The 26,491-nt window shown below is 45.3% G+C and overlaps 4 protein-coding genes across 5 annotated transcripts in view; 1 reads left to right on the forward strand and 3 right to left on the reverse strand.

Annotated features, from left to right (window-relative positions):
* Positions 1–2,828: 2,828 nt before the first annotated feature.
* Positions 2,829–6,032, reverse strand: txn2 (thioredoxin 2). The gene is made up of 4 exons (XM_019858407.1): positions 5,925–6,032; positions 4,470–4,747; positions 4,027–4,150; positions 2,829–3,067 (listed from the first exon to the last, which is right to left on the reverse strand). The coding sequence occupies exons 2-4, from the start codon at positions 4,745–4,747 to the stop codon at positions 2,951–2,953; spliced, it is 519 nt and encodes a 172-aa protein (XP_019713966.1). The 5' UTR covers positions 5,925–6,032; the 3' UTR covers positions 2,829–2,950.
* Positions 6,033–12,284: 6,252 nt separating this feature from the next.
* Positions 12,285–17,806, forward strand: LOC109508529 (protein CYR61). Of its 2 annotated transcripts, XM_019858568.1 has the most exons (6): positions 12,285–12,699; positions 13,878–14,091; positions 14,642–15,082; positions 15,558–15,736; positions 17,258–17,451; positions 17,646–17,806. In XM_019858568.1, exons 1-6 carry the CDS (start codon positions 12,649–12,651, stop codon positions 17,758–17,760), a joined length of 1,194 nt encoding a protein of 397 aa, XP_019714127.1. In that variant the 5' UTR covers positions 12,285–12,648; the 3' UTR covers positions 17,761–17,806. The 2 variants fall into 2 exon arrangements, with proteins under 2 accessions (XP_019714127.1, XP_019714124.1); XM_019858565.1 differs by lacking the exon at positions 17,646–17,806 and having other exon boundaries at positions 12,287–12,699; positions 17,258–17,608.
* Positions 17,807–21,076: 3,270 nt separating this feature from the next.
* LOC109508533 (ATP-dependent RNA helicase DDX39A) lies at positions 21,077–25,273 on the reverse strand. Its single transcript, XM_019858572.1, has 10 exons — positions 25,167–25,273; positions 24,240–24,456; positions 24,011–24,138; positions 23,617–23,893; positions 23,431–23,549; positions 23,199–23,330; positions 22,884–22,993; positions 22,564–22,708; positions 21,678–21,825; positions 21,077–21,309 (listed from the first exon to the last, which is right to left on the reverse strand). The coding sequence occupies exons 2-10, from the start codon at positions 24,445–24,447 to the stop codon at positions 21,293–21,295; spliced, it is 1,284 nt and encodes a 427-aa protein (XP_019714131.1). The 5' UTR covers positions 24,448–24,456; positions 25,167–25,273; the 3' UTR covers positions 21,077–21,292.
* A 365-nt stretch (positions 25,274–25,638) lies between these two features.
* The window catches only part of gcat (glycine C-acetyltransferase), a 4,499-nt gene continuing 3,646 nt past the window's right edge, over positions 25,639–26,491 (reverse strand). The window contains exons 8-9 of the mRNA XM_019858527.1: positions 26,093–26,214; positions 25,639–25,970 (exon numbers count right to left, since the gene is read on the reverse strand). Coding sequence (XP_019714086.1) covers positions 25,819–25,970; positions 26,093–26,214 — 274 coding nt within the window. The 3' untranslated portion in view covers positions 25,639–25,818. The remainder of the gene's footprint in view (positions 25,971–26,092; positions 26,215–26,491) is intronic.

A 26,491-nucleotide genomic window follows, 5' to 3' on the forward strand; every position in this document is an offset into this window, starting at 1 on the left:
ATAATAAGTTAAAACTTGTGTCAATCCAAAGTGAGCTGTCCATCAAAACTTTGCAGGGGCAGAGTATGCGCCACGGGTCTTCTATGGGAACTCACGGGCTTGTGCAAAGTGGCAAACAGCGTCAACGTGAGCCACGCCCGTCTTCTTTAGCACTCGTCTGACCCAGATCCTCAGGATGTGCCCTCACACCTGACCTACAATGACAGAAAATTCAACACACACGCAAGAAGGCGAGCCGCCCTTGCAAGCGCAATAAATACCATTCATTCCTCTTGCTCATCCGCCAAAACCACACGGATCCCATACAAACTGCTTACATTGGACTGCAAAAGCTGTTTGTCAGGCCTCACAAATGTTAACATGTCAAAGAAATAATTACGAGGCACCAGCGATCGCTTTTTCTTCCTTCACGATCTTCCTGTCCTTTGGTCATCTGTACACAGGAAGGAATGATAAGACGCATGTTGACTCGCAAAACTCAGTCCGGAATGTTAAGTGAAGGAAGTGTGGACAGCTTTTTCCCTTTTGTTGCAATGTCTCCTTACTTGTTTAACATCTGCGGATATGAGACAATAGCACCAATGATAAAATGAGCATTTTTGGAGGGTTTTTGTAGCATGGGAAAAAATATGGTCAAACCAGAAATAAGTGGTCGGAATTAAGTGCAGACCCAACAGTTAGAGGTCAAATGTTGTGTTTCCAATATAAATACAGCAATGAATTTACTGTAAACACTAAATAGTCAGGGGCTGAGCCAAGTTTTTGTTCCAGGGTACTTCTCTGTGCCCCCCCCCCCACAAAACACAAAACTTTGCCAACAATCACACACACATGGAAGAGGCAGTTGGCCAAGTTATTGTCGATTGTATTTCCATCAAACACGCCACAAACATCAACGGTTTCAACTCCTGAGAAAGGCAAACAAATCGGAGGAGTCGTAGAAGAATTCTACAGCTATGCCTGTCTGCAGTTTGACCAGCATCTCTCGCATGACTTTTTTTTTTGCCTTATATGGTCACAAGAGCGGGTTGAGTAACACACGCACACAGACAGGGGAGTCAGGATGGAGGTGTGGTCTAACTGTGTTTGCCGGAAGAGGAGTAAAGTTACACGCTGTTCTTCAACCTTTGGAGCCTGTCGTCATTTCTCTGTTCTTCTCTCAGGCAGACATTAAGAGGATAACACATCCCGGCCGTGTGTGTGTGTGTGTGTGTGTGTGTGTGTGTGTGTTGTGTCAAAGTTGGTGAAAAGAGAGGCCAGCCATGTTTACTGTTGGTACATCATTAACGATGATGCTGTCATTCTGTTGTAGGCATCCCAAAGCTATGGTAGGAATGTCTTTTGATACAAGCGTACATCTGGCCCCTTCATCGCTTTCTGGCCTACTTGCTGCCATCATACATACTCATGTAATGCCGGTGGAATTCCCCTGATTAAATCCTCCCGCGGGTGCTACTGAATGGCTCTTGCATGCACACGTTCTCGCGGTGATCTCATCCAAGTACAAGTGTAATGATTGGCGTTTGAGAAGCACACTGTCGACGGCTGGCCCGCGATGTGGGCAATGACGAGACAAAGAGTCAACCCAATCCAGTTTGCACGACGTTTCTTTGGGACCATGATTCACGAACAGCTCAAACGACCACAAACAATGGAAGAGCGAGACACCTCATGGGTCATGTGTGCTATTTTTTTGTTTTTCAACCCGAAGCACTCATTCAAAATCCAGGCTGTTAATGTTTTTTGGTGATGTGTAAAGCACCCGCTGGGCCTCCGTATTGCAGCATCCATTGTTGATTGCTATTTAAAAAATGCCATTCATAGCCACAATGAACCCCAGTGGGGCATATTTTGAATTTCTCGTACATTTCAAAATGCAAGGGTATGAAATTCCATTCACAAGCCCCTTCCACATTGTCTCTTCATTCAACTGTTTTGTATCAGCAGCAGAGACATGAAGTCATTCTGCCTTCTGAGGTTGTCACAGAGCCAATACGAGGCCTGCGACACTTGGCACGAACTTTCCTGGTGCTGAAAGCATTGCTGCGGACCGACAACCATTTAAGAAATCTCTCTCGATGCTGATGTAACATATCCAACTGCCTGATTCCACAAAATAATTTCGTCAGGAGTACATGGATGTTTGCCTTTGGCTCCTACTTGACTAAATAGCTCTTTCAGACAAATCGGTAAATACCGTAGCCCATAGCTTACGCACGCATCGAATTGACTACAGACGGATGCTCGTGTCAAATGAACCAAGTCAAATGCGAGACTTATTTTAATTTCTTTATTCCTGTGTCCGATCGTGTCTGAAGTACAGCGTTCATTTCAGGAATAACAGACATCAAATCTGTTGCAATTCGTGCTTGTTACAAGTTTCACAGTCAGGACCCAAAAGTGCACATCCACAAACGCACAACTTTTTCATCACATCACCGGGCATATTGGTGTAAAGCGATCAGTTGTGTGGTTTGGGCATGAGAAATGCTACCCTCACGTGGAAAGACGCAGAAACTACAGTTGACGTTGTAACATATCTCAGGTCTTAAGTTAAATCCACTTCACTACTACATCTCTCATAGTACGAAATATAAGAGCCATATGGTGGCGTATTTTCCCCTTGTAGAGAAAACTGTTACACACGATACATCTCCTCGAAAGGTCTGACTAAAGTTGAGGGAGCTGTGACAGGAAGTGCTTAAGAGACTCGCACGGCGTTGATTTCCAAAGTCAATGGAGGCCCACACCCATCACAAGAACAAGAAACAAAAGAAAGAGACGAGACGGTATGGGGCAAAAGCTAGTGAGCCTCGTGGTGGGCGTGAGCACGGACTCAGCTTGGGCTGGCGTCGAGGCTTTGCTGCTCAAGAGACTCGAAGCGGGCGGGGCAGAATCATCGAAAGCAACAATGCGACGGCGGTCAAGTGACAGGCCTGGCAAAGCGGATTTATTTCCCGATGATCTTGCTGACAAACGAGTCCAGTTCATCGTCATCTTTGATCCCCACAAAATGGTCCACGACATCGCCTCCTCTCATCGCGATAACTGTTGGAACGGCAGACACCTGTGAGGGAAAACACAATCACACTGTCATGAGTCACCAATTTTAAAAAATAGATATATATGGTGCATAGCCATTTAGGATAATAATCTATGTACCAAAAATAATAATAATAATAAATAACCATAAATAAATCTAACCAGCAAAACAATCAAATTTCAATCATGTTAGCCCAAATTAAATTATCAACAGCAATTTGAATGACTTTTAATGATCAAACAACATAATCTCTATAAAGTTTAAGATACCATTGTCAAGACAAAGTACTTAAGAGACGATGTTCTGCACACAAATTTAACTGCAGTGGATGCAGCAGACTATCAATTCAATGGCTCTGACGATATATTCGTCAGACAGTAAATTAGGCACAACCAAGTACAGGTACAGCAGTGGTGTCTTGACAATGTTCATAACTCAAAACATTAACCTCTCAAATCATCGTTTCCCAAATGAAATGAATGGAATTGCTTTTATTCCATTCCAGCCTGAACCATTTTTTAAATTCCTTCACTCTGTATCAGTTGCTGCTCCTTCTGGTGTACCCGCCTTGGCCACCTGGGGGCAGTACAAGGCAGACAGCTGTACTGTGTATTGAGGAATTATGAATCCCACTGAATTCTAGGCAGCCCTTGTCTCTTTGCACCAGCCAGTCATATTGCGGAGGACTGACAGGCCCACCACTGATCAAGGCAGAGCACTGCTGTATTATCTGCCTACATGTTGTTGCTGAAGCACTTGTGTTGTCTGTTTGCCTACATCAAGAGGAAAAAAAGTCGATCTACTGCATGAGAATAATGTAACGACTTTGCTGCAGAACACTACGGGACAGAACTCCCCCCAGTAATAAAGTGTGGCTCGACAAAGAAAACCGTGGGTCATCGAGCCCCATTTGACTTGAGGAGCGCATTTTGTTTTTATAATTTTGATTCACGGGACCAAAGAAAACAAAGTGCCAATCTCACCCCGTATTCAATAGCCAGGTCTGTGTGATCGTCAATGTCGACTTTTGCCATGGCAACACGGCCTTTTTGTTTTGCAACAGCCTTCTCCAACCTTGGTCCAAGGATCTTACAAGGCCCACACCACCTGGAAGCACACAAAATCAGGGCTGATTCGTTTTTTTTCTTATGCTGCATCTGATCATTTACAACAACAGGTTGTCCTCCAAAGTACTGAAGATTTTTATCATAAAGTGTGACTTGGAAGTGACATTCTGTCTTGCTTCACATAAACTGTGATTACTGTTGCACAAGTTAAATTCTTGCTCAAGGTTGAATATAAATGTAAATTACTGTGGGAGTGAATAATTTTGTGTGCAACAAATTATTTTGTTTGGTCAGCAAAGTTATATTGTAGTTTTGAAAACACACTTTAATTCAAATCAATCTGCACGGTGCATACTCACTGTGCATGAAAGTCAATCAGTACTGGCAGTTGACTGTTGATGACCCTCTCTGTGAAATCCTCATTGTCCTGCACATTGAAGGAGACTTGACGACAGGAGGCGTGAGGAAGACTGTGAGGCAGAGCGTGTGTGGGGGAGAGGAAGGAGACCCGGGCTGAGGAAGGCTGCAGGGAGGTGGAATAGGAAGTGGAGACGAAGGCGGCGGAAGATGCTGGGAAGCAGCGGATCTCTTTTACAGAGAGCGTCCAAATCCTGCGCGCTAGCAGCCTATGAGCCATCTAAGCCGGAGACATAAGACAGAACAACAGAGGGTGAATGTTATTAATCCTAAGGCCTTATCGAGTACAACAGAGTCAGTTGAGTGAGAGCAGAGTAGATTAAGAGCCCAGCCAAGAATCAAGGCACTATAGCCCTTCCAGTGATTCTTTGTATGCAAGGACAGGTGTGAATACACGTACCGCTCTTTCTTTTATATATTTATTTTGCCTACTACGATCACCAGAACTCAATCCAACTCTTTAGGTGTACTGTATTGTCAAAGATAAAGTAGATTCAAGATCATGCACTGTTGACGACTGTAAATTGATAATAGAAGCATACTATAGAAATGTACAACAAAGACCCCTGCGTCAAAGAGTTGGAGAGTGCAGAAACTGGACTGCAAGAATTTGTTAATGCTCACGGCCATCAAAAGAAAATGCATACATGCAGTTAATAGCAATTTGTATGACAAGGCAAGTTTATTTGTACAGCACAAAGGTAATTTACAGCTTTATAAAATTACAAGAAGGCAAACAAAAAAATCATTCCACACAACATAAATAACATGACCATAAATTAAATTAAACGCAAGGAGTGCTGATGGAATTTTAAGATAGCTGTCATATGCACAGCCTGGATTTGAATATAAGAATTCTGGTCTCACGTCCTCTGGAAGATTCAATGATGCTATTTTAAGATACAATTATGCTATTTTTAATGTGTTCCAAAGCATTCAGTTGTGTAATTCCCTTTATATTTAAATTATTATTCTCGCGCATGTGTTCATGTGTACTTCATTGAGAGCTGTCAAGTGGCGCGCGAGCTTTAGGAGCCATGTTTCGATGTTCCTCAACACTCACACGCGAATAAGAAACGATATTGAGAACGCTCCGATTTAAGGATGTTATCCATATCACATGAGCAATTCTCTGCCATGATCCTCGAAAATGCTTGCCGGGGCCATTATATTCGCTGTCTAACTATCACGCATTTCTTCCTCCATTAGGAAACGTTACGTTCGACTTTGCCCTCTTCGCCCTCCTTCATGCCCAAAGCGTACCCGGCTTCCCCTTCAACTGGAAAATGCAGCAACAAAAATAAAAACAACACTTCTACCCTGGTTAACAGAAACACTACAAATGTCATATTCACGCGAAAGCATGCTCATAAAAGTGAAGTATTTGAACATTTTACCTTCCAGCTTCACGGTAACTGCGCTTGGTGTCAGGGACTCAAGTCGTACTTCCGGTGTGGTTTGTCAACGTTTTTAGGTCTCTCATTCACATGGTGTTTTCATTACTGCCGCATAGTGGCCAACCGTAGAATGGCATCGATGGCGAAAGTTGTCAAGTGGCTCCAAGTTCTCAACAAATGAAATCAACTTGACTTTTTGAGCACAAAAAAAAGTCCAGAGTGGAACAGTTTGAGTCGACAACTGTTCAATATTTACCATCAGTTCAGCCGAGCTATTATGTGACGATTCTCATTCCATTCATAGCGCCCCCCAAAAAGCCATGTGTTTTGTTCCTTGCATGCTGCATTAAATCACGCTGCATAATTATAGTTATTGAATACAAAGTAATCTCAGGGCCAAAGTTGTTTGTAAGCTACTTATGATGTCGTGGCATTTTTTTTCCAATAGAGGACGCTGTCTGAGGAGGAAGTGTGGGTAGGGCAAGATGGGTTGAGTGTTTATTAGACTGTGGCAGTTGGGGTCTGAACAGAGGTGTGCTCTATGCGCTGGCCGAGGTGGGATCGGTGTGTCCAGGACCAGAACACATAAGCCTCAGTCTATCTCACCAACTTGGTTTCATACGCTCTTTCTATCTCAATTGAGTTTACCATAATTTTAGCTTGGTGTTTGATTGGTCTTGTGCCAAAAACAATTAAGTTCGATTTTTTCAGGTTAAGTGACAATTTATTTCTGTCGAACCAGTTTTTTAATTTGTTTAATTCGTTTTCTACGGTTGTCAGGAGCTGTTTCAGATTTATTCCAGAACAGTAGAAAGTTGTATCATCAGCAAATAGGACACATTTCAATTGTTTTGAGACCTTGCAGATATCATTTATATATAAGATGAATAGTTTTGGACCAAGCACTGACCCCTGAGGAACTCCATGAGTGATTTTCAGTTGATTCGTTTTTTTATTGTTGAGCTGCACGTACTCTGGAAGATTCAATGATGCTATTTTAAGATACAATTATGCTATTTTTAAATGTGTTCCAAAGCATTCACTTGTGTAATTCCCTATATATTTAAATTTTTATTCTCGCGCATGTGTTCATGTGTACTTCATTGAGAGCTGTCAAGTGGCGCGCGAGCTTTAGGAGCCATGTTTCGATGTTCCTCAACACTCACACGCGAATAAGAAACGATATTGAGAACGCTCCGATTTAAGGATGTTATCCATATCACATGAGCAATTCTCTGCCATGATCCTCGAAAATGCTTGCCGGGGCCATTATATTCGCTGTCTAACTATCACGCATTTCTTCCTCCATTAGGAAACGTTACGTTCGACTTTGCCCTCTTCGCCCTCCTTCATGCCCAAAGCGTACCCGGCTTCCCCTTCAACTGGAAAATGCAGCAACAAAAATAAAAACAACACTTCTACCCTGGTTAACAGAAACACTACAAATGTCATATTCACGCGAAAGCATGCTCATAAAAGTGAAGTATTTGAACATTTTACCTTCCAGCTTCACGGTAACTGCGCTTGGTGTCAGGGACTCAAGTCGTACTTCCGGTGTGGTTTGTCAACGTTTTTAGGTCTCTCATTCACATGGTGTTTTCATTACTGCCGCATAGTGGCCAACCGTAGAATGGCATCGATGGCGAAAGTTGTCAAGTGGCTCCAAGTTCTCAACAAATGAAATCAACTTGACTTTTTGAGCACAAAAAAAAGTCCAGAGTGGAACAGTTTGAGTCGACAACTGTTCAATATTTACCATCAGTTCAGCCGAGCTATTATGTGACGATTCTCATTCCATTCATAGCGCCCCCCAAAAAGCCTGTATCTGTTTGATTATTTGTATCATGTGTTTTGTTCCTTGCATGCTGCATTAAATCACGCTGCATAATTATAGTTATTGAATACAAAGTAATCTCAGGGCCAAAGTTGTTTGTAAGCTACTTATGATGTCGTGGCATTTTTTTTCCAATAGAGGACGCTGTCTGAGGAGGAAGTGTGGGGAGGGCAAGATGGGTTGAGTGTTTATTAGACTGTGGCAGTTGGGGTCTGAACAGAGGTGTGCTCTATGCGCTGGCCGAGGTGGGATCGGTGTGTCCAGGACCAGAACACATAAGCCTCAGTCTATCTCACCACTGGCCTCACATAGCACATGTTTACCCTCAGAGGCAGCCCAAACTGTTTGTGAGTAAGGCTCCTTTTTCAAGGTATCTCGCCCACTTCACCGGCCCCCCTTTTTTGCCAAATAAACATTGCACCAGAAATTGCAGGGATATCTGGGATTTTTGAGGGTCCTACTGGAAAGCCGGAGAGGGCTCGAACAAGGGTGCTCTCTGTGACACCTCAGAGGTGAGGGGAGGGCAAAACTCAGAAGGGGAGGGACGGGCGTTGGTCGAGAAGGAGGGGGGGGGGGGGGGACCTTACTTTGGGTGCTGTGTAGGGTGGACTCGCATCAGGAAGACACACGCTCACTCACGAGCAGGGACCAGTGACCCACTTTCCTCTGACCCCGTCGGGAGTGTGTGCAAAGGTTGACCTCACTGGTCAAGCAACCGATGAAGTTCAAAGGTCAAGGAAAAATGATACTGTGTGACCCCTAACACAGTGTTCATCATCCATTTTTTCCCAATGATATACTGTACCCAAATTATAAACAAAAGCAGCAACTGCTTCCAAAAATATGATTTTTAAATACATTTTCAAGTCTCACGTACCCCTTGAAGTGCCTTCATTCACCCCCAGGGTACCTGTAGCCCCATTTGAGAACCACTGCCCTAACAGACAGCAACTTGCTACGTGTGCTACACACATAATATATGCGAGAAGAGAAACAAACGCCACTAAGTTGAAATGAATGATTTTGTGTTTGTTTCATTTGGGGTTTGCGCATCTGTCACTGACCCGAAGAGGACTGGGCAGCCATAAAGCACGTCAGTGTGCATGTGGAGAGAAAACCTTTAGAGAGGTGCTTAAATGGAGACACGTGCGTATGACACACCTGTCAACTGCAGCGCCCCGTCTCCTTTGCCTGACTTTACTGTTGCGCATATGTTCCAGTGTCTGGCAAGTCAACATTAAAGTTCCTGCTCTTGGTTTTAAAATAACTTTAGGTCGTGAATCCTTTCTATGAGCTTGTTTTTCTCTCCCATTTCTTCTGTTTTGGAACAGGGTGCACACAACGTGGCTTCTTTCAGGTGATGTCATGGTACTTTTACCACGGGAAAAGACACAACATATCTGTGAGGTCACTCGATCGGGAAGATGAAAATTGAAGAGAAAAACAGTCGGTGGAAATGCAATGAGGTTGTCACATAGGCCAACTCGTGTGGATAAGTGGATTAGAAAATGGATGAATTCCTCATACGTCCTCTATGTTGAAAATATGAAAGCAATATAAATATGTATTGTACAGTTCTTACACTATATATATATCAAAGTGTGGCGGTAGTGCCAATAGTGGCACTTGAAAGAATCACTGTCCAAATACAGTTCAGATTTATGTAACTGTTTTGGTGACATCTATATCCTACTTCAGTGCAACGTTAGTGTTCAAACTGCGCATAATGGCACAGTGACTTGCAATAATATCAATCAAATGTGCCACAGGAAGCCCGAGAAGTCATGGGAAGAGCTCCTCAAAACACACACCTGGCCTCTTTTCCGCCCTTTCTTTCATGTGCCGCACACGGTACAGAAAGCCAGTACTTCACTCTACTAAGCAGTTCTAGCTGCTCACATTTATTTAGCTTCTGGCATGTATTTCACACCGCTCACCTCCCTCAATGTCGACATCCTCCCATCATCTCACACTCGACTTTGAAGCTTGTTTTCAAGGTTTGCTCACCGCGTCCCCCTGCCATTGCCCAACTTTTCCGACGACTTCTCATGAACTCCCCTTCCACTGCGACCATCACTCCGCCTGATTGGTTAATAGCTCTGCCGAGAAGAGTTCTCCGTGAGTTCCCAAAGCAAACTTGTGTCACTTTGTCCATTACAAGTTGTGAGGACTGCTGTCGGCTTAGAATTGAAAGGTCAGCACCCCCCCCTCCACCCCCCTAAAGAAAAAAGGGAAAATGACTACATCTCCTTTGGTGTGTGTGTTTGGAAATTTTGTATGTCTGTTTATTACGTCTGCGATGGAAGCAACTGTTGTAAAAATTCTTTCAACAGGGCTCTGACATTACACAGAAGTATGGGGAAAACACTGATGTGTGTGCGTGTGTGTGTGTGCTCGCGTGTTGTGAGCTTCATTTACTTTCACTACCTGCATTTTCTCTTGACGCATTGGGCTTGTTTACACGGTCCTGTTACATCACCTCCGAGCACTAAGAGAGAGAGACGGATTGTGTGGGAAGAGGATGGAGGCTTGGCCATTGCAAAATTTCGCACTCCTTCGGCCCCTTTATGCGTGTGCTTCTAACAGCACGTAAGGCACATGCTCAGTATAAAGTTACATTATCTAAAAATGAACATTAATATTTAGGTAACCCAGCCGCTGGGGGGCAGTGCCCTCCCCTGGGGGTGCACTGTTCCCCAGTGCCGGTCCCAAGCCCGGAGAAATGGGGAGGGTTGCGTCAGGAATGGCATCCGGCGTAATACTTTTGCCAAGACGACCATGCGAGTTGGTAGGACGGTTTACAGGGGCGGATGGAAATTACTGACTCGCTGTGGCGACCCCTGAATAGGGACGTGCCGAAAGGAGAAGAAGAAGAACATTAATATTTAGGTGAATAATATTTCAACTCAAATCATTTTAGAAGTTTTCCCACCAGATTTTCTGAGTAATGTGAACGAGTGGTTCGCACCTAACAGGCTCACAGTTCTGAGGTTTTGAATGATGATTCTGATCGTCAGCGCAAAATTTCCAAAACAAACAAACAAAAGACAAAGTCATCTCATTTGGCTCTGCAAATCAAGTACTGTACAGGGAAACAAACCTCCAAAGCTGACCACAAACTGTATACACAGAAGTATGGGGAAAACACTGATGTGTGTGCGTGTGTGTGTGTGCTCGCGTGTTGTGAGCTTCATTTACTTTCACTACCTGCATTTTCTCTTGACGCATTGGGCTTGTTTACACGGTCCTGTTACATCACCTCCGAGCACTAAGAGAGAGAGACGGATTGTGTGGGAAGAGGATGGAGGCTTGGCCATTGCAAAATTTCGCACTCCTTAGGTCTCTTTATGCGTGTGCTTCTAACAGCACGTAAGGTACATGCTCAGTATAAAGTTACATTGTCTAAAAATGAACATTAATATTTAGGTGAATAGTATTTCACCTCTAATCATTTCAGAAGTTTTCCCACCAGATTTTCTGAGTACTGTGAACGAGTGGTTCGCGCCTAACAGGCTCACAGTTCTGAGGTTTTGAATGATGATTCTGATCGTCAGCGCAAAATTTCCAAAACAAACAAACAAAAGACAAAGTCATCTCATTTGGCTCTGCAAATCAAGTACTGTACAGGAAAACAAACCTCCAAAGCTGACCACAAACTGTATCGTGATGCTACTGTTGAACCTGCGAGTTTTGACTTACGCATATACAGTATTCCCGGGGAATTTAAAATCATGAAACTTTCGGGGCACTCGTATTTGGAGGTTCCACAAGTATTTTGCTTTTGCTCTGTTTGCCACCATAGTTGCCACCGTACTCCTAGGCCTATACTGTAGTACTGCCCAAACATGTTAGAATATTAACACTGACTGGATAGTTTTACTTTTATTATTTAACTGTCATGTAGATAAATCAACAAATCCTATTCAAGAATGTTTGGCTACAGGTTTGAATGCTAGTCACATACGACAAGTTGATGTGAGTTTGTTTGCAGCAGGTGTGCACATAAATATTTCTTATACTGTAAATGTTTCATGTTTATACTGCAAGGATGAAGAAGGTGTGTATATTTTCTTTGGGCAGAACGTACAGAATCTCTTCGGTCGACCTTTAGAGAAGCGGCAAAAGGAAAACATCAACAACGACACCGGTTCAGATGACGGAGTGTGTGGAAGTGTGTGTGTGTGTGTGCATCAATTAGCTGTAGGCTCAGGTGAAGCATACTTCCTGACAAGATGACAGCAAGATTATCCAGGGCAGGTTCTCACCTTTTCATGGAAACCACTGACCAAATGAAAAAAAAAAAAAAAATTGGCGAGAGCGAGAGAGAGAAAGCCTGGGAACCTGTGAGTAGGGGATGTGGAAAGGATTAAGACAGGATATAATGAGTCAATAGATTTGTATTTTTCTGACCAATGTACACAGGCTATATGACATGTCATGTGACAAAAAGAGCATGCGGTCAAAATGCAGGTGTGTGAAAGGAGCAAAAATATTATTTCCACTTGATCATAAATACATAAACACCTAAAGGCCGGGTCGTCTTTGGAATGTAGTAAATCTGAATTTTATGAATGACCGCATTCATGTATGACCACGCCCCTTTTTAAGTCTCGTCTGTAGCCGGGACGCTCGGGAGCGAGCCTCCGTGCTAATTGGTTAGCAGAGCAGCAGTGGGCGTGGCTACTATAAAAAAAAAAGCACCGCGCTCATATAAAAACCAGCCCCGAAACTTTGATCGATAACATTTAACAAGTGATGGAGGACGTTTCGTGACCGCTGAGCCAGTCGGATATAATCTTTTGTGGACGAGCGCTATTGTGGTTGAACCGGAAGAGGATTTATTCTGGAACAAGTCCCGCTTGTCGGCTTCTATGTGAATCAGCTGACAGCATGGGGATACTGCTGTTACTTGCTGTCATGCAAGCGGTGACTGTCACTTTGGTGAGCTTTATTATTTTGTCACACTGGCTTTCTTTGGGACTGATACAATGAATTTGAGCAGCTAAAATAATCGTTTATGCATCGCCTGATTGTAGCATCATTTGGAAAACTGAGCCCGGACCCTGGAAGCTGCATGAAAAGTGGCCACTGTGTATTTATCTTCTGTTTTGAGCTAATGGGAACTGCTTATTTACTAGGAAAAAAAATATGTTACTATCATTTTTTTTTTGGTGTAAAAAAAAAAATCTCCCCGCTATGACACGTGTCACTCAAAGCAGCAAGACAATTTTGTTTAGCATACTCATATCTAATGAAAGTGGATTGTCACATACACACACATACACGCACACACCTTTGAATGTGATGTATGTATGTATGGGGGGGGGGGGCACGGTGGTTGACTGGTTAGTCCAAGGTTTGATTCTGGCTGTGTGGAGTTTACCTGTTCTCCTCGTGCCTGCGTAGGTTTTCTCCGGGTACTCAGTTTTCCTCCCACATTGCAAAAACATGGACGGCAGGCTAATGGAACACTGGAAATTGTCCCGAGGTGTGATTGTGACCGCTGGCAACCAGTTCAGGGTGTCCCCCGCCTCCTGCCCGAAGACAGCTGGGATAGGCTCCAGCACACCCACGAACCTAGTGAGGATAAAGCGGATCAGAAAATGGATGGATGGAGATATATGCGTATATAAATAGATGAAATACACAAAGTTGAGACCTCATCACTTCATACTGTTTGTAAGGGTGATTCTGTCCGTTTGTAGGTGTCACAACCAGATGAGAAACCGCTCTTTTTTCAACAGATCTCTCGTGAATTGCCGAACGTTATTTGAGTGTGTGTCGCCAGAGTAAAAGAGAAGGTGCGAAACAAAAGATGTAGCAGCGGGGGAGGTGGTGTCGGTGGTGGGGGCCTCGGGGTCAGAGAACATCGCTTTCATCCACGCTCAGCCAGCGAAAGCCGGGCGGAAGGCCACAGTGGGTTACAGATATCCCCGCGGGCCTCGGGACAGAGCCGGTTATTCAGCCAATGCTTAGCCTCGCACACGTTGAGGAATTTCTATGATGTGCGTAACGTGAGTCTAACTATTGTCCCGTGGGGTTCTAACGTCGCTCCCTCATCGCCTGCAAACCGCTTGTAAACAGCTTTGAAAACCAGCGCATGCCTTCCTTTCACGTAGGTGATTGCAGAGTGTCCGGCAGTGTGCGAGTGCACGGCCGGGGCGCCGTCCTGTCCCCCGGGCGTCAGTTATGTGCCGGATGGATGCGGCTGCTGCAAAGTGTGCGCCGCGCAGCTGAACCAGGACTGCCACGAAGGACGGCCCTGTGACCACCATAAAGGCCTGGAGTGCAACTACGGCAACGACGTTGGCCGTACCCACGGCATCTGCAGGGGTGCGTATCTAAGAAGTGGTTAGACGGCCACCGCCGGGAGCGGTTTTGGCTTCAGATAGGGCGCAGCTTGGCTCTTGCTTCGGGGTTGTGTAAGGGGATGTGTAACTTCAGGGAGGGGAATCTGGCTCCCGAGCCAAACGGCTGGAGTTCGTCTTTGATAGGAGCTTGAGGTTTGAAGCCAGAGCCACCTTTGGAAAACAGAGCACCTTCATGCGCTGCACGCTGACAACCGGCCAAGTCTGGGTTTTATATAAGTCGTTCCAGTGTGTACACAAACAGTGCCATGAAACACACACACAAGCACACACAAAGTGGTATTTTTACATGTGTGTTTATTTGGGGGTGTTTCTATATAAAGGGGGGTATCCGGGGTGTTGTATGTGGGAGCCCCACTGAGGGAGTCAAGGGGAACGAGTCAAAATTTCTTTCAGGGCTAAGAATAGAATTTGCTTCAGAAATTTGGAGGTAGTGTCGTGTGCTTTTTTTTTTTTTTAATTTTTTGATCCTGCTCTCTTTTGGAATCTAATCCACTCATCTTTCTTGCTTCTAGCAAAGGCAGAGGGCCGCTCCTGTGAATACAACGGGCGCATCTATCAAAACGGTGAGAATTTTCGAGCCGGCTGCAAGCACCAGTGCACCTGCATCGACGGAGCAGTGGGTTGCGTGCCCCTCTGCCCCAGCCATGTGCCCCTGGCATCACCCGCCTGTCCGGCCCCACGCTTGGTCAAGGTGCCGGGCCAGTGCTGCCTCAGCATCGACTGCCACAAAGGAACAACCGCGGTGCCGCCGTCGCACCGCCGACCTCCGCCTCCGGCTTATCCGCCGTACCCCTTCATCCCGTACCCGGCTTACCCTTACTCAAAGCCGTACGCAAAACCTTATCAGAAGCTCTACCCCTACAAACCCAAAAACGAGATGGACACACTGGGAAACGAGCTAGTGGAGGTTGGCCGCAAATGGGACGAGCCGCGTGGCCACAAGCACCTGCCGGGTAAGTACCAGTTGTGTGGCCGAGCGCCGTCTGTTTCCTGTGCGCAGTAAAGCATCGTGTTTGCGTTTCAGCCATTTTGGCCCTCTGACGCACAATTGGCCCCACTGTGAGCCTTTTGCTGTGTGTGTGTGTGTGTGTCAGCGTTTACATGCGGCTTGTTTTCCACTGGCTCCCTGCACACCAGAAGTGCTCGCTCTCTCTCTTAGTCTCTCCCTCTCACATACACAGGTCTCACACAGCACATACCTCTGTCACCCAGCCTTCCCTCTCTGTAATCACCCTCTCTACGTGTTAGTGTTGCCTGTTCACTGAATGAGGCCAGTGTGCTTTGCATCTTGCCTCTCCTTTTCCCCTTCACTCCCGCTCTGCTGCGTCAACTCCTCATTTCGCGTTCACAGATCTCCCGCGTTGTCCTGCAAAGTCTCTGGTGGTTTTCGCATTTGTCCTTCACTCTGGCTTTCGTCCTCTCTCGTAGCGTGGAGCCAGTTGGGGGATCAGTGCGCGGTCCAGACCACTTCCTGGGCCCAGTGTTCTCGCAGCTGCGGGATGGGCATTTCCTCTCGCGTTACCAACGACAACGCTCGCTGTAAGCTGATCAAGGAGACCCGTCTGTGCAACATACGGCCCTGCAGCTCCATGTCGATCCCAGCCAAGGTGAGGAAGAAGGGCTCGAGAGTGAGGTTGGAATGCCGCCTCACAAGCACTATGAAATGATGTGCTGAGTTCATTCAGGAAAGGGTTGCCCTCGAGGGATCGGATCACTATTAATATCATAGCACGCATACAAGTCGCTCCCGCTGAGTCGCAGGGAGACAAGCTGCTCCATTCCATCTATTCACGGTTCCGTTGCTGTGCGGCCAACGTCCCGTGTGGGGTGTGATGACTGATGGAATTTGTCACTTCCTTTGAACCCAGAAATATTAGCGGTTGGCTACTTGAAGAAGAAAAAAAAGTTTATGAGAGGACACTTTTCAATGTCAAATATAATTCATACGACTGCATTGAAACATTTCAATCGGAATTCCTCCTTGCGTACTCAAAACAAGCAAACAGCGTTGTCTTAGAAACGCGGTGCTAGCTAAATACTAACAAACAATGTAAAATGCCCTTCAATTGCTAACGGTAAGCATCAATAGTCGCGGTTGAAGAACCCCTCAAGCAACGAATATGTGAACACAAACGGTGGAGCAACATATGGCGACAGGTAATACTCAAGGACATATATTCTTTCCCGGTTGCGAAAAATGACTATTATAGCATCTTACTGAGTCACTCACAGCATTACCAACTGTAAAGCACACTGCTCCTCTTTAGCCTCGCGAATGATTTTACTCTTGACACCATCAGTATGCAGTATAAAGCCCTACTAAATACATCAAGTGTATTTTAGAGCACTTCACAACACTGAAAACTTTTCCCTCTTTGTTTGCGGCGCTTTGTAATTGGAGTTGCACTCAGCATCTCTTTGCTGTGTGATTTGAAGAGCACTTGAGTCACCCACTATGTCGCTCCCTAACATTTCCCACACAACGGCCGCCGGCAAACGCTCTGCCGATGCCAGGGGCCACTCAGGAGGCTGATGGATTGCTGTGCACCTGTTTCAGGCAGTGTTTGCAGAGCTGTCGTGGGTGTTAAGATATGCGTCGGCGTCAGTCGTCGCTTATCGCTGGTGCGCTCTTAAACCAGGCGGCATTTTGACCTCCTCTTGTTTTCTCTGTCCCCTGGCTTTCGTGCATTAACTTTCAAGTGTGTGCGTTCGAGTAACAACTTGTTTCGCACTGCGAAAACCAAGCGAACGGTAACACAATAGTTATCTAGCTGTCTCAGGAACAACACTTTCTGTCGGCCATTTTCTTTACCGCCTATCCCGTTCATGGGGCAAGTGGGTGCCGAACTGAATTGGGAGGCTGAGGCTTGGGAAGAGTCACCTGCCCATCACAGGACTGACACAGAGGGGAGGCCAGCCATTCGCACACAGTACTACAGGCCATTTAGTGCCGCTGAACTTGACAGCAATCTAGAAAAAAATATGAAGGGATCGTTGATCCTCCGTCCATATGTTGCCGTCCACGCCTCAAACAACACCCTTGACATGAAGTATAACGCTTTCAACTACCTTCTTTTCAACTTTTGTTTGCTGACCCCCTTCCTCCCTTTCACCTCGTGCCTCTACAGAAAGGAAGGAAGTGCTCCCGAACCCACAAGGCCCCCGAGCCGCACCGTCTGTCCTACGCCGGCTGCAGGAGCACTCGCCTGCACAGGCCCAACTACTGCGGAGTGTGCCGAGACGGCCGCCGCTGCTGCTGGCCTCGTCGCACGCGCACCGCCGCCGTCACCTTCGCCTGCCCCGACGGCGAACGCTTCACCAGATCTGTCATGTTCATCCAGTCATGCAAGTGCAGCGACGAGTGTCACCATCTCAACGAGGCGGCCATGCCCCCGCAGCTATGGCTCTACGGAGACACACACAAGTTCATTGACTAGTTGGCTGACTAGCTCCTCAGACCGTACATTCCTATTTAAAAAAAAAAAAAAAATGCCCCGACGGCGAACGCTTCACCAGATCTGTCATGTTCATCCAGTCATGCAAGTGCAGCGACGAGTGTCACCATCTCAACGAGGCGGCCATGCCCCCGCAGCTATGGCTCTACGGAGACACACACAAGTTCATTGACTAGTTGGCTGACTAGCTCCTCAGACCGTACATTCCTATTTAAAAAAAAAAGTCTCCCAGGCATGTGCACAGACAGATCACTAATGGTGCTCCAGCACCAGCCCTTTTGCCCTGGATGAGAAAAGTGACCTTTGCCTGGACCCCCCCCCCCCCCCCCCCCCCCCCCCGTTGAGACCCCCCGTCCCTTTTGTTTTTGGTTTCATTAGTCAAAATTTGATGAAGAAAAAAAGGAACCCTCTCAGTCATTTGACTTCTTGCGAGAAGTGTGCCCCGCACGCGCCATTTGAAGAAGGGTGTGTAGACTTTTGATGTCCGACTGTAGCTTCCATTCACCTCCTTTGTATATAGGTTTATTGACTGTGTTGATTGTGTTAAAAGAAATTAGTAAATATGTTAAATATATCTACTACTGTCTTTTTTTTTTTTTTTGATTGCGTGAATAATTTTGGTGATGGGTGCCTTTTTGTTGGCATAAGCACCTGCCCCCCCCCCCAAAAAATGTCTGTGCACGTGCCTGCAGTCCCCATTATATTGGGTGAAAAGTCACTCACTATTTTAAAATACTTGTGAATTATTTATTCATGGAATTTTTTTCATGTTTGTTCTAAATTTAATTTGTGATTTTTTTTTTCTTGTTCCCTGTGTTTATTTTTAATGCAGCGTTTCCCCAGCCATGATTGAAATGATCCCATAGAAAAAAAAAAAATCAATGGTCTTCCGAGATTTCAAACTGGGTAAGGGCATCTGGGAGTAAATTGAGCCAAGACCAATTTGATACCATACAGTCTATATCGCACTTTTAATGACATTTTTGAATATGATGGTGTTTTCCGTGAGATTTTTTTTCGAATCAAAATAAAATTCTTAATATCGACATCGGTTGAATAATGGTTGGGAAAACAGTGCACTCAAGAGCAACTGAATAAAATTCACAGATTAAATGATCATATTGTGAAAAATGAAATCATATATTGTGATGAATAATTTGTCAGTATTATCCAATAGCGAGTGACTTTTCAATCACCCTGCAGAACAGCTGTCCTAACTGTATCCACGAGTAGATGCGAGCCGTGTGCTTACTGCCTGTCATCTTTTGCGAGTTTTTTCGAGGAGGACGGGAGGAATTTTGGAGTGATCTTCACCAGATCAGCTCTGCTTTAGTGTCGATTAAATTATGTTTTTTTTTTTTTTTTTTTTTATGGCCTGGATGGGTAGTTTTGTTTCTCCAAGAACCCCCCCTTGAACTCTGAGACTTTTGTTTGCTGGGGGACGCCATGTAAATAGCTGACACAAATACATAACTGTTGCTGTTTTGTTATTGTTGGTCATGCGACACAAGTTATGAAAGAAAGCGGCCTAATATAGTACCGACAAGCCAAAAATGTGGCGGTGGAGAGTACTTGACCCAGAGGTCTGATGATGATGTTGTCATTCTGGCACGCACGTGGCCCGTGGCCTCATTTGGTATTTATTCATTGGTATTTATTGCCGTGTTTCACACACAAGCGGCTGGCCGTTAGAGAAGGCGTCAAAAATTTGGAGCATCTGACGACAAAAGAGCTGCGGTCTGTCGGCCGTTGGAGGAGCGCTTCCACAGATTGACATCAGTCGTACTGTAGACGGATGATGAGGGTTACGGTGAGGGATGTGTGTGTGTGTTTGTGTGTGCGCGTGTGTTAGGGGAGTGGTTGTGGGGTGGGGGGGTGGGAGATGAAACCTGATGGGTTGAGGTTTGAAACGCATGTCAGAGGTTGTTTACACAGCTGGACTAATGCCCTGCTTTGTCTGCTCAAGAAACGGAGGCATTTAGCAAGCGCCGTCAGAACAAGCCTGGGAATCTGGCGCCAGGGAGTCCATGACCCGTTTCTACGCAAATTACAATCCTGGCTTGGGGTGAGCAGCAAGGGCTAAATCCTCGCTGGCCGGGTTGCAATAAAAATGAGAAGAAAAAAAAAACCCTCCAAAAATTGTGCGTAAACCTATCATTTGTGACGAGAGGGCGAAACTGCTGCTCTGCCGAAAAGGGCCTGTCATCAAGCAGCTATGCTTGGAGGCTGAGTCAGGAACCCAAAGCGTTCCGAACGCTTCTAACGTGGAGTCGACGAAGGGACTGCTGTCAGAAGAGTGCTTTGGTTCTGTGCAGTCAACAACAAGCTCATTTGCAAAAAAAAAACTTTTTGATTCATGTCCCGATGCACTAAAAGTCACACATCTTGACCTTAACCAAATGCATGTTTGAATCCATGGGGGAGCATTTTATTGAAATAGTTCTTCCTTTTGTGCCATAGTGGATGATGGAAACTTTATTTTCCATACAAGCTTTCTTAGGCAAACGTCATGTTCCCTGTGCTGCATAGATGCCGTTGCTCTGGAAGTATACCTTTAGATTTGTTATTGGGACATACTCCAGCAAGAATGTCCAGGCTGTATATGGGCCAACCTTTTTACCAGACGTACTGACATAGTCCGTGTATATTTTAGCACTGAATACGTCTGGGCTCGGAACCTTTACGTGCATCTCGGTGCAAATGTCGAGGATTGTAACTCTATGGGTGTACATTAGATTCCATCTGTAAGACAACAGCATGATTTTAATTGTATATTCCATTAAAGATTTCTACAGTCAAATATTGTTGGGAGAAAGACTGGCTCGCAATTGCTTGAAAGGCATTTATTTGCAAACACTTCACTCCCACAGTTGGATCTCAGAAATGTTATTGGACCTTATCTAACTGCAAGACGATTTGTCAGGTATTACCGGTACCTTGTTTTAATATTAAAATTGTAGTTGATATTAGGGGTTGATAGGTAGTCCATGGATCAGGTTGTTTAATAACACTCATTCTGATGTGTGTGTATATTATTATGAGTGTGTGTATATATATATATATATATATATATATACACACACACACACACACACACACATATACATACACACACACAATATTTACTAAAACAAAAAACGTATATCAGTATTTTACTATTTGTATATTGCTCTCTGTAGCAACAAAAAAAAAAAAATCCAATGATACATATCAATTTTTCCCCTTAGAAATGAATTTGTCATTGTGGCATTTCAACGTCTTCCCCTTCAAACATAAGCAACTAAGATCAGTCAGGAACACAGATGGTTTAAATAGCATTAGTATTATTAAGGGGTGCTTTGGTAGGGGATTGGGGGTGGGGGGGGGTGGCTTTCCGCTGTAAAGGGTTCTCAAAGTTTGGCACATCAGAGTAAAAGATCCTGTTTCCCTACAACACTGTCAGGATTAATCTGAAGGAAATTAAAAATGACAAAAGACAAACGTGAACCAGTCTGATTATTTTTATAAAAAGTTTAATTTCAATGAAGGGAAAAAAAAAAACAACTCATAAAAATACAAATAAAACCAATCATACACTAAGTCCTCAAAACTGACAATAAAGTTTAACGAGAGGCAATGAGCGGAACTTTCAAAGAAACAGCTAAGTACATCGAAGGCCAAGGAGAAGACGAGATCCGCGGCGAGGCGATGTCTGCAAGGCTCGGGCGTTCATCTGGACTGCTCAACTAAAGTGGGGAGAAAAAAAATAAATGGGTTGAAGCATGTAAAAACTCCCAAGGGGCAACAGCTGAAAATGCCAACTCCAACAGGTGAAAGACGTAAAAGCCATTTCCATCTAATGAGCTGTGTAGTTGCATAGCAGCAGCACCAACTGTTTTTGCCAAGTTGCCAAAACGACAAAATAACACCGATTATCTGTGGGCCGATCTTGACACCAGACCCGGGGGCTCACCGAGCAGTTGCGCGAAGGATAATTACAGGTGATTTACAGTCCAAGTGAATGGAATGCATCTACGTCTACAAATCATTCCAGTGGGTCAGACCGCAGGGCTCAGCCTTCTTTCAGCCGCCATTAGAAAATGCCGGGACTTACTGTAAGAGGAGATGTCGATTTCGTCGGGCAGCTCGGCCACGTTGACCTCAAAACGGTCCTGGACGTCGTTCAGAGTCTTGGCGTCGCTCTCGTCCGACACAAAGGTTATAGCCAGGCCTTTGGTGCCAAACCGACCGGCACGGGCGACCTGGGGAAAAGCAAGAACTGCAGGGGGGGCCGCGTGTCCAACAAGCACCGAGCGGAACGAAAAGTCAACCCTATTGACATTGTTCTACATGGGGTGGAGATCATTTTGGTCACTCGCAACTTTGTCGTGAGGGGTCCCTTCTCTCGACTCCAACACACATGATTCAAATCATCAGCTCATCAATAAGCTCTCAAGAAGCCTGTTAACGACCCCAATCATTTGAATCGGGTGCGTTGTGGAAGGGAGACATACGAAAGCAAGCAGGACAGAGGCCTCCAGGAGCGGGTTAGGACACCCGACTGCTTTAAGGCGATGGCTTTTTTTGCGCACAAAAGAGTGCAGCAATGCGGGTAGATAGACAAACTTAAAGGCGTACATTCTTTATCCCTACTGAAAAACAACTAATATTACTGCAGTTTCCTGAGCAGTTGTGTTGGTGTCCTTTGTTGTTGTGAAAGGACACTTTGATCCTCTCCTCTTTCATCGATAACTGCTTCAAACAACAAAGTGTATGCAGGAAATGTGATTAAGATTGCACGACTGTCTGTGTCTTGTTGTGTTATTTTAAAATGTTGACTTCAAGATGGTGCCGCGAGAGTGGCTGCCTTTTCAGCAGCTCCTATATTTTGTTCTTCTACTTCTTCCTTTCATAACTTTGCTGCTGTGACTTGGGAATTTCTCCATTGCGAGACTAATAAAGGTTTTCTTATGACAAATGGAAAGCTTTTGCATTCTTACCCTGTGTAAGTAAGTGTCTGAATCTTCTGGCATGTCATAGTTGAAAACTATATTGACTCGCTCGATGTCCATCCCTCGGCCGAAGAGGTTGGTAGCCACCAAAATGCGTCTTTGGAAGTCTTTGAATTGCTGATAGCGCGACAGTCTGCGGAGGGGAGCAAAACATCGTCAGTCCAGCTGCCAGCGGCATTACCGGAGCGCTTGCCTCTTTGAAAGTCATTATGTGTCGAGCTGACGGGTGCCACTAAATCACACAGCATTGACATACTTGGGAGGTCGAGAGAGAACAATTTATGAACGAACACGCGGGATCGCCTCACCTCTCCTCCTGGGCCATCCCCTTGTGGATGGCGATGGCAGGGAAATTCTGCTCCACCAGAAGCTGCGACAAGGCGATACAGCGCTGGATTTTCTTGACAAAGATCACCACCTAGAGGCAGGACAGGGTATGCAACAATTTGCCAGGCTCGCCAGTCAATAACAACATCAACCCTCGTGTGACCACTGCCACCAGAGACACCTAAAACTTAAATTCTTAATTGAGGTGAAGTAACCTCCTATTCAGTTTTGAACTCAAAACAATCAAATAGTCGCCCTCGGAGAAGCTGCTGTTTGAATAATAATACTGCTCTCACCTGGTTAAACTCCAAGACATCGAGCAAGTCAAAGAGCTTGCGGTTCTTCTCACTGTCCTTCAACTTGCAGTAGTACTGCTGCAGGCCGTGCAGCGTCAGTTTGGTCTCGTCATCGACAAACACCTCCATGGGCTGCGCAACCGACAAATTGGCTCTTGTTATGTGCGCAAGTGGTCAAACGCAGCACGAGGTGCAAAAAGCCGCGCGGCCGAGCCATTTCGCGTTCCCTTACGTCCTGCATGAATTTGCGACAGACGGGTCGGATCTCCTTGCTCAGCGTGGCACTAAACATCATGACCTGTTTCTCGTGGGGCGTGATTCTGAAGATGTCCTGGACGTCACACCGCATGTCTGAGGGGACAGTCGAGGCAAATTAACCGCAGGTGTAAATCCCGACCAAGATTTCAATAGAACATACCAAGGTGCTCCAACATTTTGTCACACTCATCCAGGACAAAATGCTTGACGTTCTTCAGGCTGAGCGTTTTGTTGCGGACGAGAGCCAGGATGCGGCCTGGCGTTCCAACCACGATGTGGGGGCAGTTCTTTCTCAGGACGTCCTCGTCGTTCTTGATGGGCAGCCCGCCGAAGAACACCACCGACTTGACCGCGGGCATGTACTTGGAGAAGCGCTCGTATTCTTTGCTGATCTGGAAGGCCAGCTCTCGTGTGTGGCACATGACTAATACTGCTACCTAGAAGAACACAGAGAAGGGGTGTGATTTGATCAACTGATGCCAAGGGGCAAGAAGGTGCACAACAAGGCTAGTCCATAAGACCTGAATAAAATCTCACCCGGCCCACAGACTAACCTGTCCATCGACTGGTTCAAGCTGTTGAAGAGTGGCCAAAACAAACACAGCTGTCTTGCCCATACCCGATTTGGCTTGGCAAAGGATGTCCATGCCCAGGATGGCTTGTGGGATGCATTCGTGCTGGACTATACGAGACAGACTAAAACATTTAGATCTATGCTTTCTATGAAAAGAAACAACACAATTCCGACAGCCTATCGGCCTCGGAACTTCAAAGCAGCATCACCTTCAGATGGATGTTCAAAGCCACAGTCAATGATGGCACGAAGTAACTCAGGTTTGAGCAAGAAGTCTCTGAAGCCGGAACTGTGGATTGAAACATAGGATCCCTTCACCTCCTTCTTGCCGGTGGGGGCTCCACCCTCGGGTGCTCCTTGAGGTTCATCATCATCTTCGTAGTCGAGCAGCTCATTGTCGACATCGTTCTCAGACATCTTGTCGACCTGAAACAATGACATGAATATAAGAACTGGTCTAAGCAAGGTGTATTGTGGAGTCGTGCGAATAGAAATTAATTCAAGTCAACCTGTGGGTGATAATCTGACATGAGAGAGGAGAAAGCACATGCTGATAATATCAAAGTGTGGAGCGCGTCAACTTGTCTGAACAGCGAGGACCCGATTGAGGAGAAATAAGTCGTCAGGTGCGATATGCGCATGTACCTAATCGGTGATCCAAATTCTGGGTGATTTGAAACACAGGCGATGGAATTATGGGTCAATATATAAACACCATTCTGAGGAACGCATCCGCAACTCTCTTGGTCCGGATTTTAAAAATCGCCGGTTGCCGAGCCCACCAGTCGGCGTTGTGCGGCATACAACGATCGACGACGTGGCAAGCGAATTTGTTAAATCACACAGGACTGTGAGTATGTTTGTAGCTAGTTTGCAGGGTGACTTCTGACAAAGCCAAGCGGCAAATGGTGAGGCCACGCTTTGCGTCGTCTACGGCGGCGAGCCTCAATAATGCTAGGCTACAATATGCTAAAGGGATCACTAGACTAGCACAATACAAAGCAGAAAAGAGTCGATCCATTCAGTTTTGGGTGCGTGTTCATTTACAGAATAATCACAAAGGGACTAAAGTGGGAAAGCGGCGCCAAGGTTTCATAACTTTCATTCATTCGTGTCAACTACTGTAAAACTCCTACCTGCAGAGTAATCGACGCGACTAGAGCAGTGAATCAAAACCGCATGGGGAGGCCTCACAAGGTTATACCAGCAACCGGAAGTCCCGCCCAGGTCAAAATGCGCCCGCATCAATGGTGGATTACAACACTCACAATAAAAAAACATGTCAGCGATTGGACAATAACGACGTCAGTCTATCTCGTAGAAATAAGCAGGCTCACAGCAACAAAAATCCAATCTCGCACTCTGTGGCCCAATTCAGCAACTTTTCACACTCCCCGACCAACCCCAAGATTTCAAGTGGAACGTTCTGACGCCACTATTAACATGTGTTCAGAAACAACAGTTTTTTGTTTGTTTTTTTATTAACTTTTTTTCTTTCCAAATTTTACATTGTTGATCAAACATCAAACTCAGATTGGCTAATTTTAGAAGTTTTAATTAGTCTTGCATTATTAAAACACCACAGTAAAGAAACCCAAAGTCAAAAGATTCAATGGCAAGCGTTCTTTCACTTTATTTCACTCTCAGGCAGCCAAACCCTGCCTGAACAGGACACAAAGTTGCCAGAGAGAAATCATCGCCATTATTCGCATAGGCCATAGGTAACAGGCAACCACATCTGAAGGAGCACCTGTTTGGTTGGTTCTCCGAATACTGTAGTCATTTCTTTCAGGAAATAACTCCATGCTTTCTGCCCGTCTGAATGAAGGCGTCGACACAGTGGTCGATGTCTTCATCTGTGTGCGCGGCTGAAATCTGAACACGGATTCTGGCTTTGCCTTTCGGTACGACGGGGAAGGAAAATCCAATCACGTACACTCCTGTCGAGGAGAGTCAAATTAACCGATTTTAAAAGGTCATCGCCAAATAATGGACAACATTTACTTTTGTTTTGATGCAGAGGAAAAGAACAATGCAGGGTCAAACGTGACTTATGCCTCACCGAGCTTCAACATATCATCTGCCATGAGAGAGGCAAGCCGTGCATCACCGAGCATCACCGGACAGATCGGGTGAGCGGAACCCGAGATGGTGAAGCCGGCCTGCGTCATCTTGTTTCGGAACCTGTTATCAGAGAAAACATGAATGCGATTCAACATCCTTCACAACATGAATAATCACCAGCATTATCATAACGTAGTATCTCGGAACAGCATCGTGCAGTCTAACTTCGCGTCCGTATTTCCTAAAATTGGGTGATTCACACAGTATTTTCATCAAACTACACGCAGTCAATCACACTTGTGATCTGAGAGTTGCATCAGAATATTAAAAAAAAAAAAAAAAAAAAACGATCTGTTGCAAATCAAAATTTTTGTATGCGTTTTAAGAGAAAGGAAAA

The sequence above is a fragment of the Hippocampus comes genome, unplaced genomic scaffold, assembly GCF_001891065.2.
Source record: "Hippocampus comes isolate QL1 unplaced genomic scaffold, H_comes_QL1_v1.1 scaffold48, whole genome shotgun sequence".
NCBI classification, from domain to species: Eukaryota; Metazoa; Chordata; class Actinopteri; order Syngnathiformes; family Syngnathidae; genus Hippocampus; species Hippocampus comes.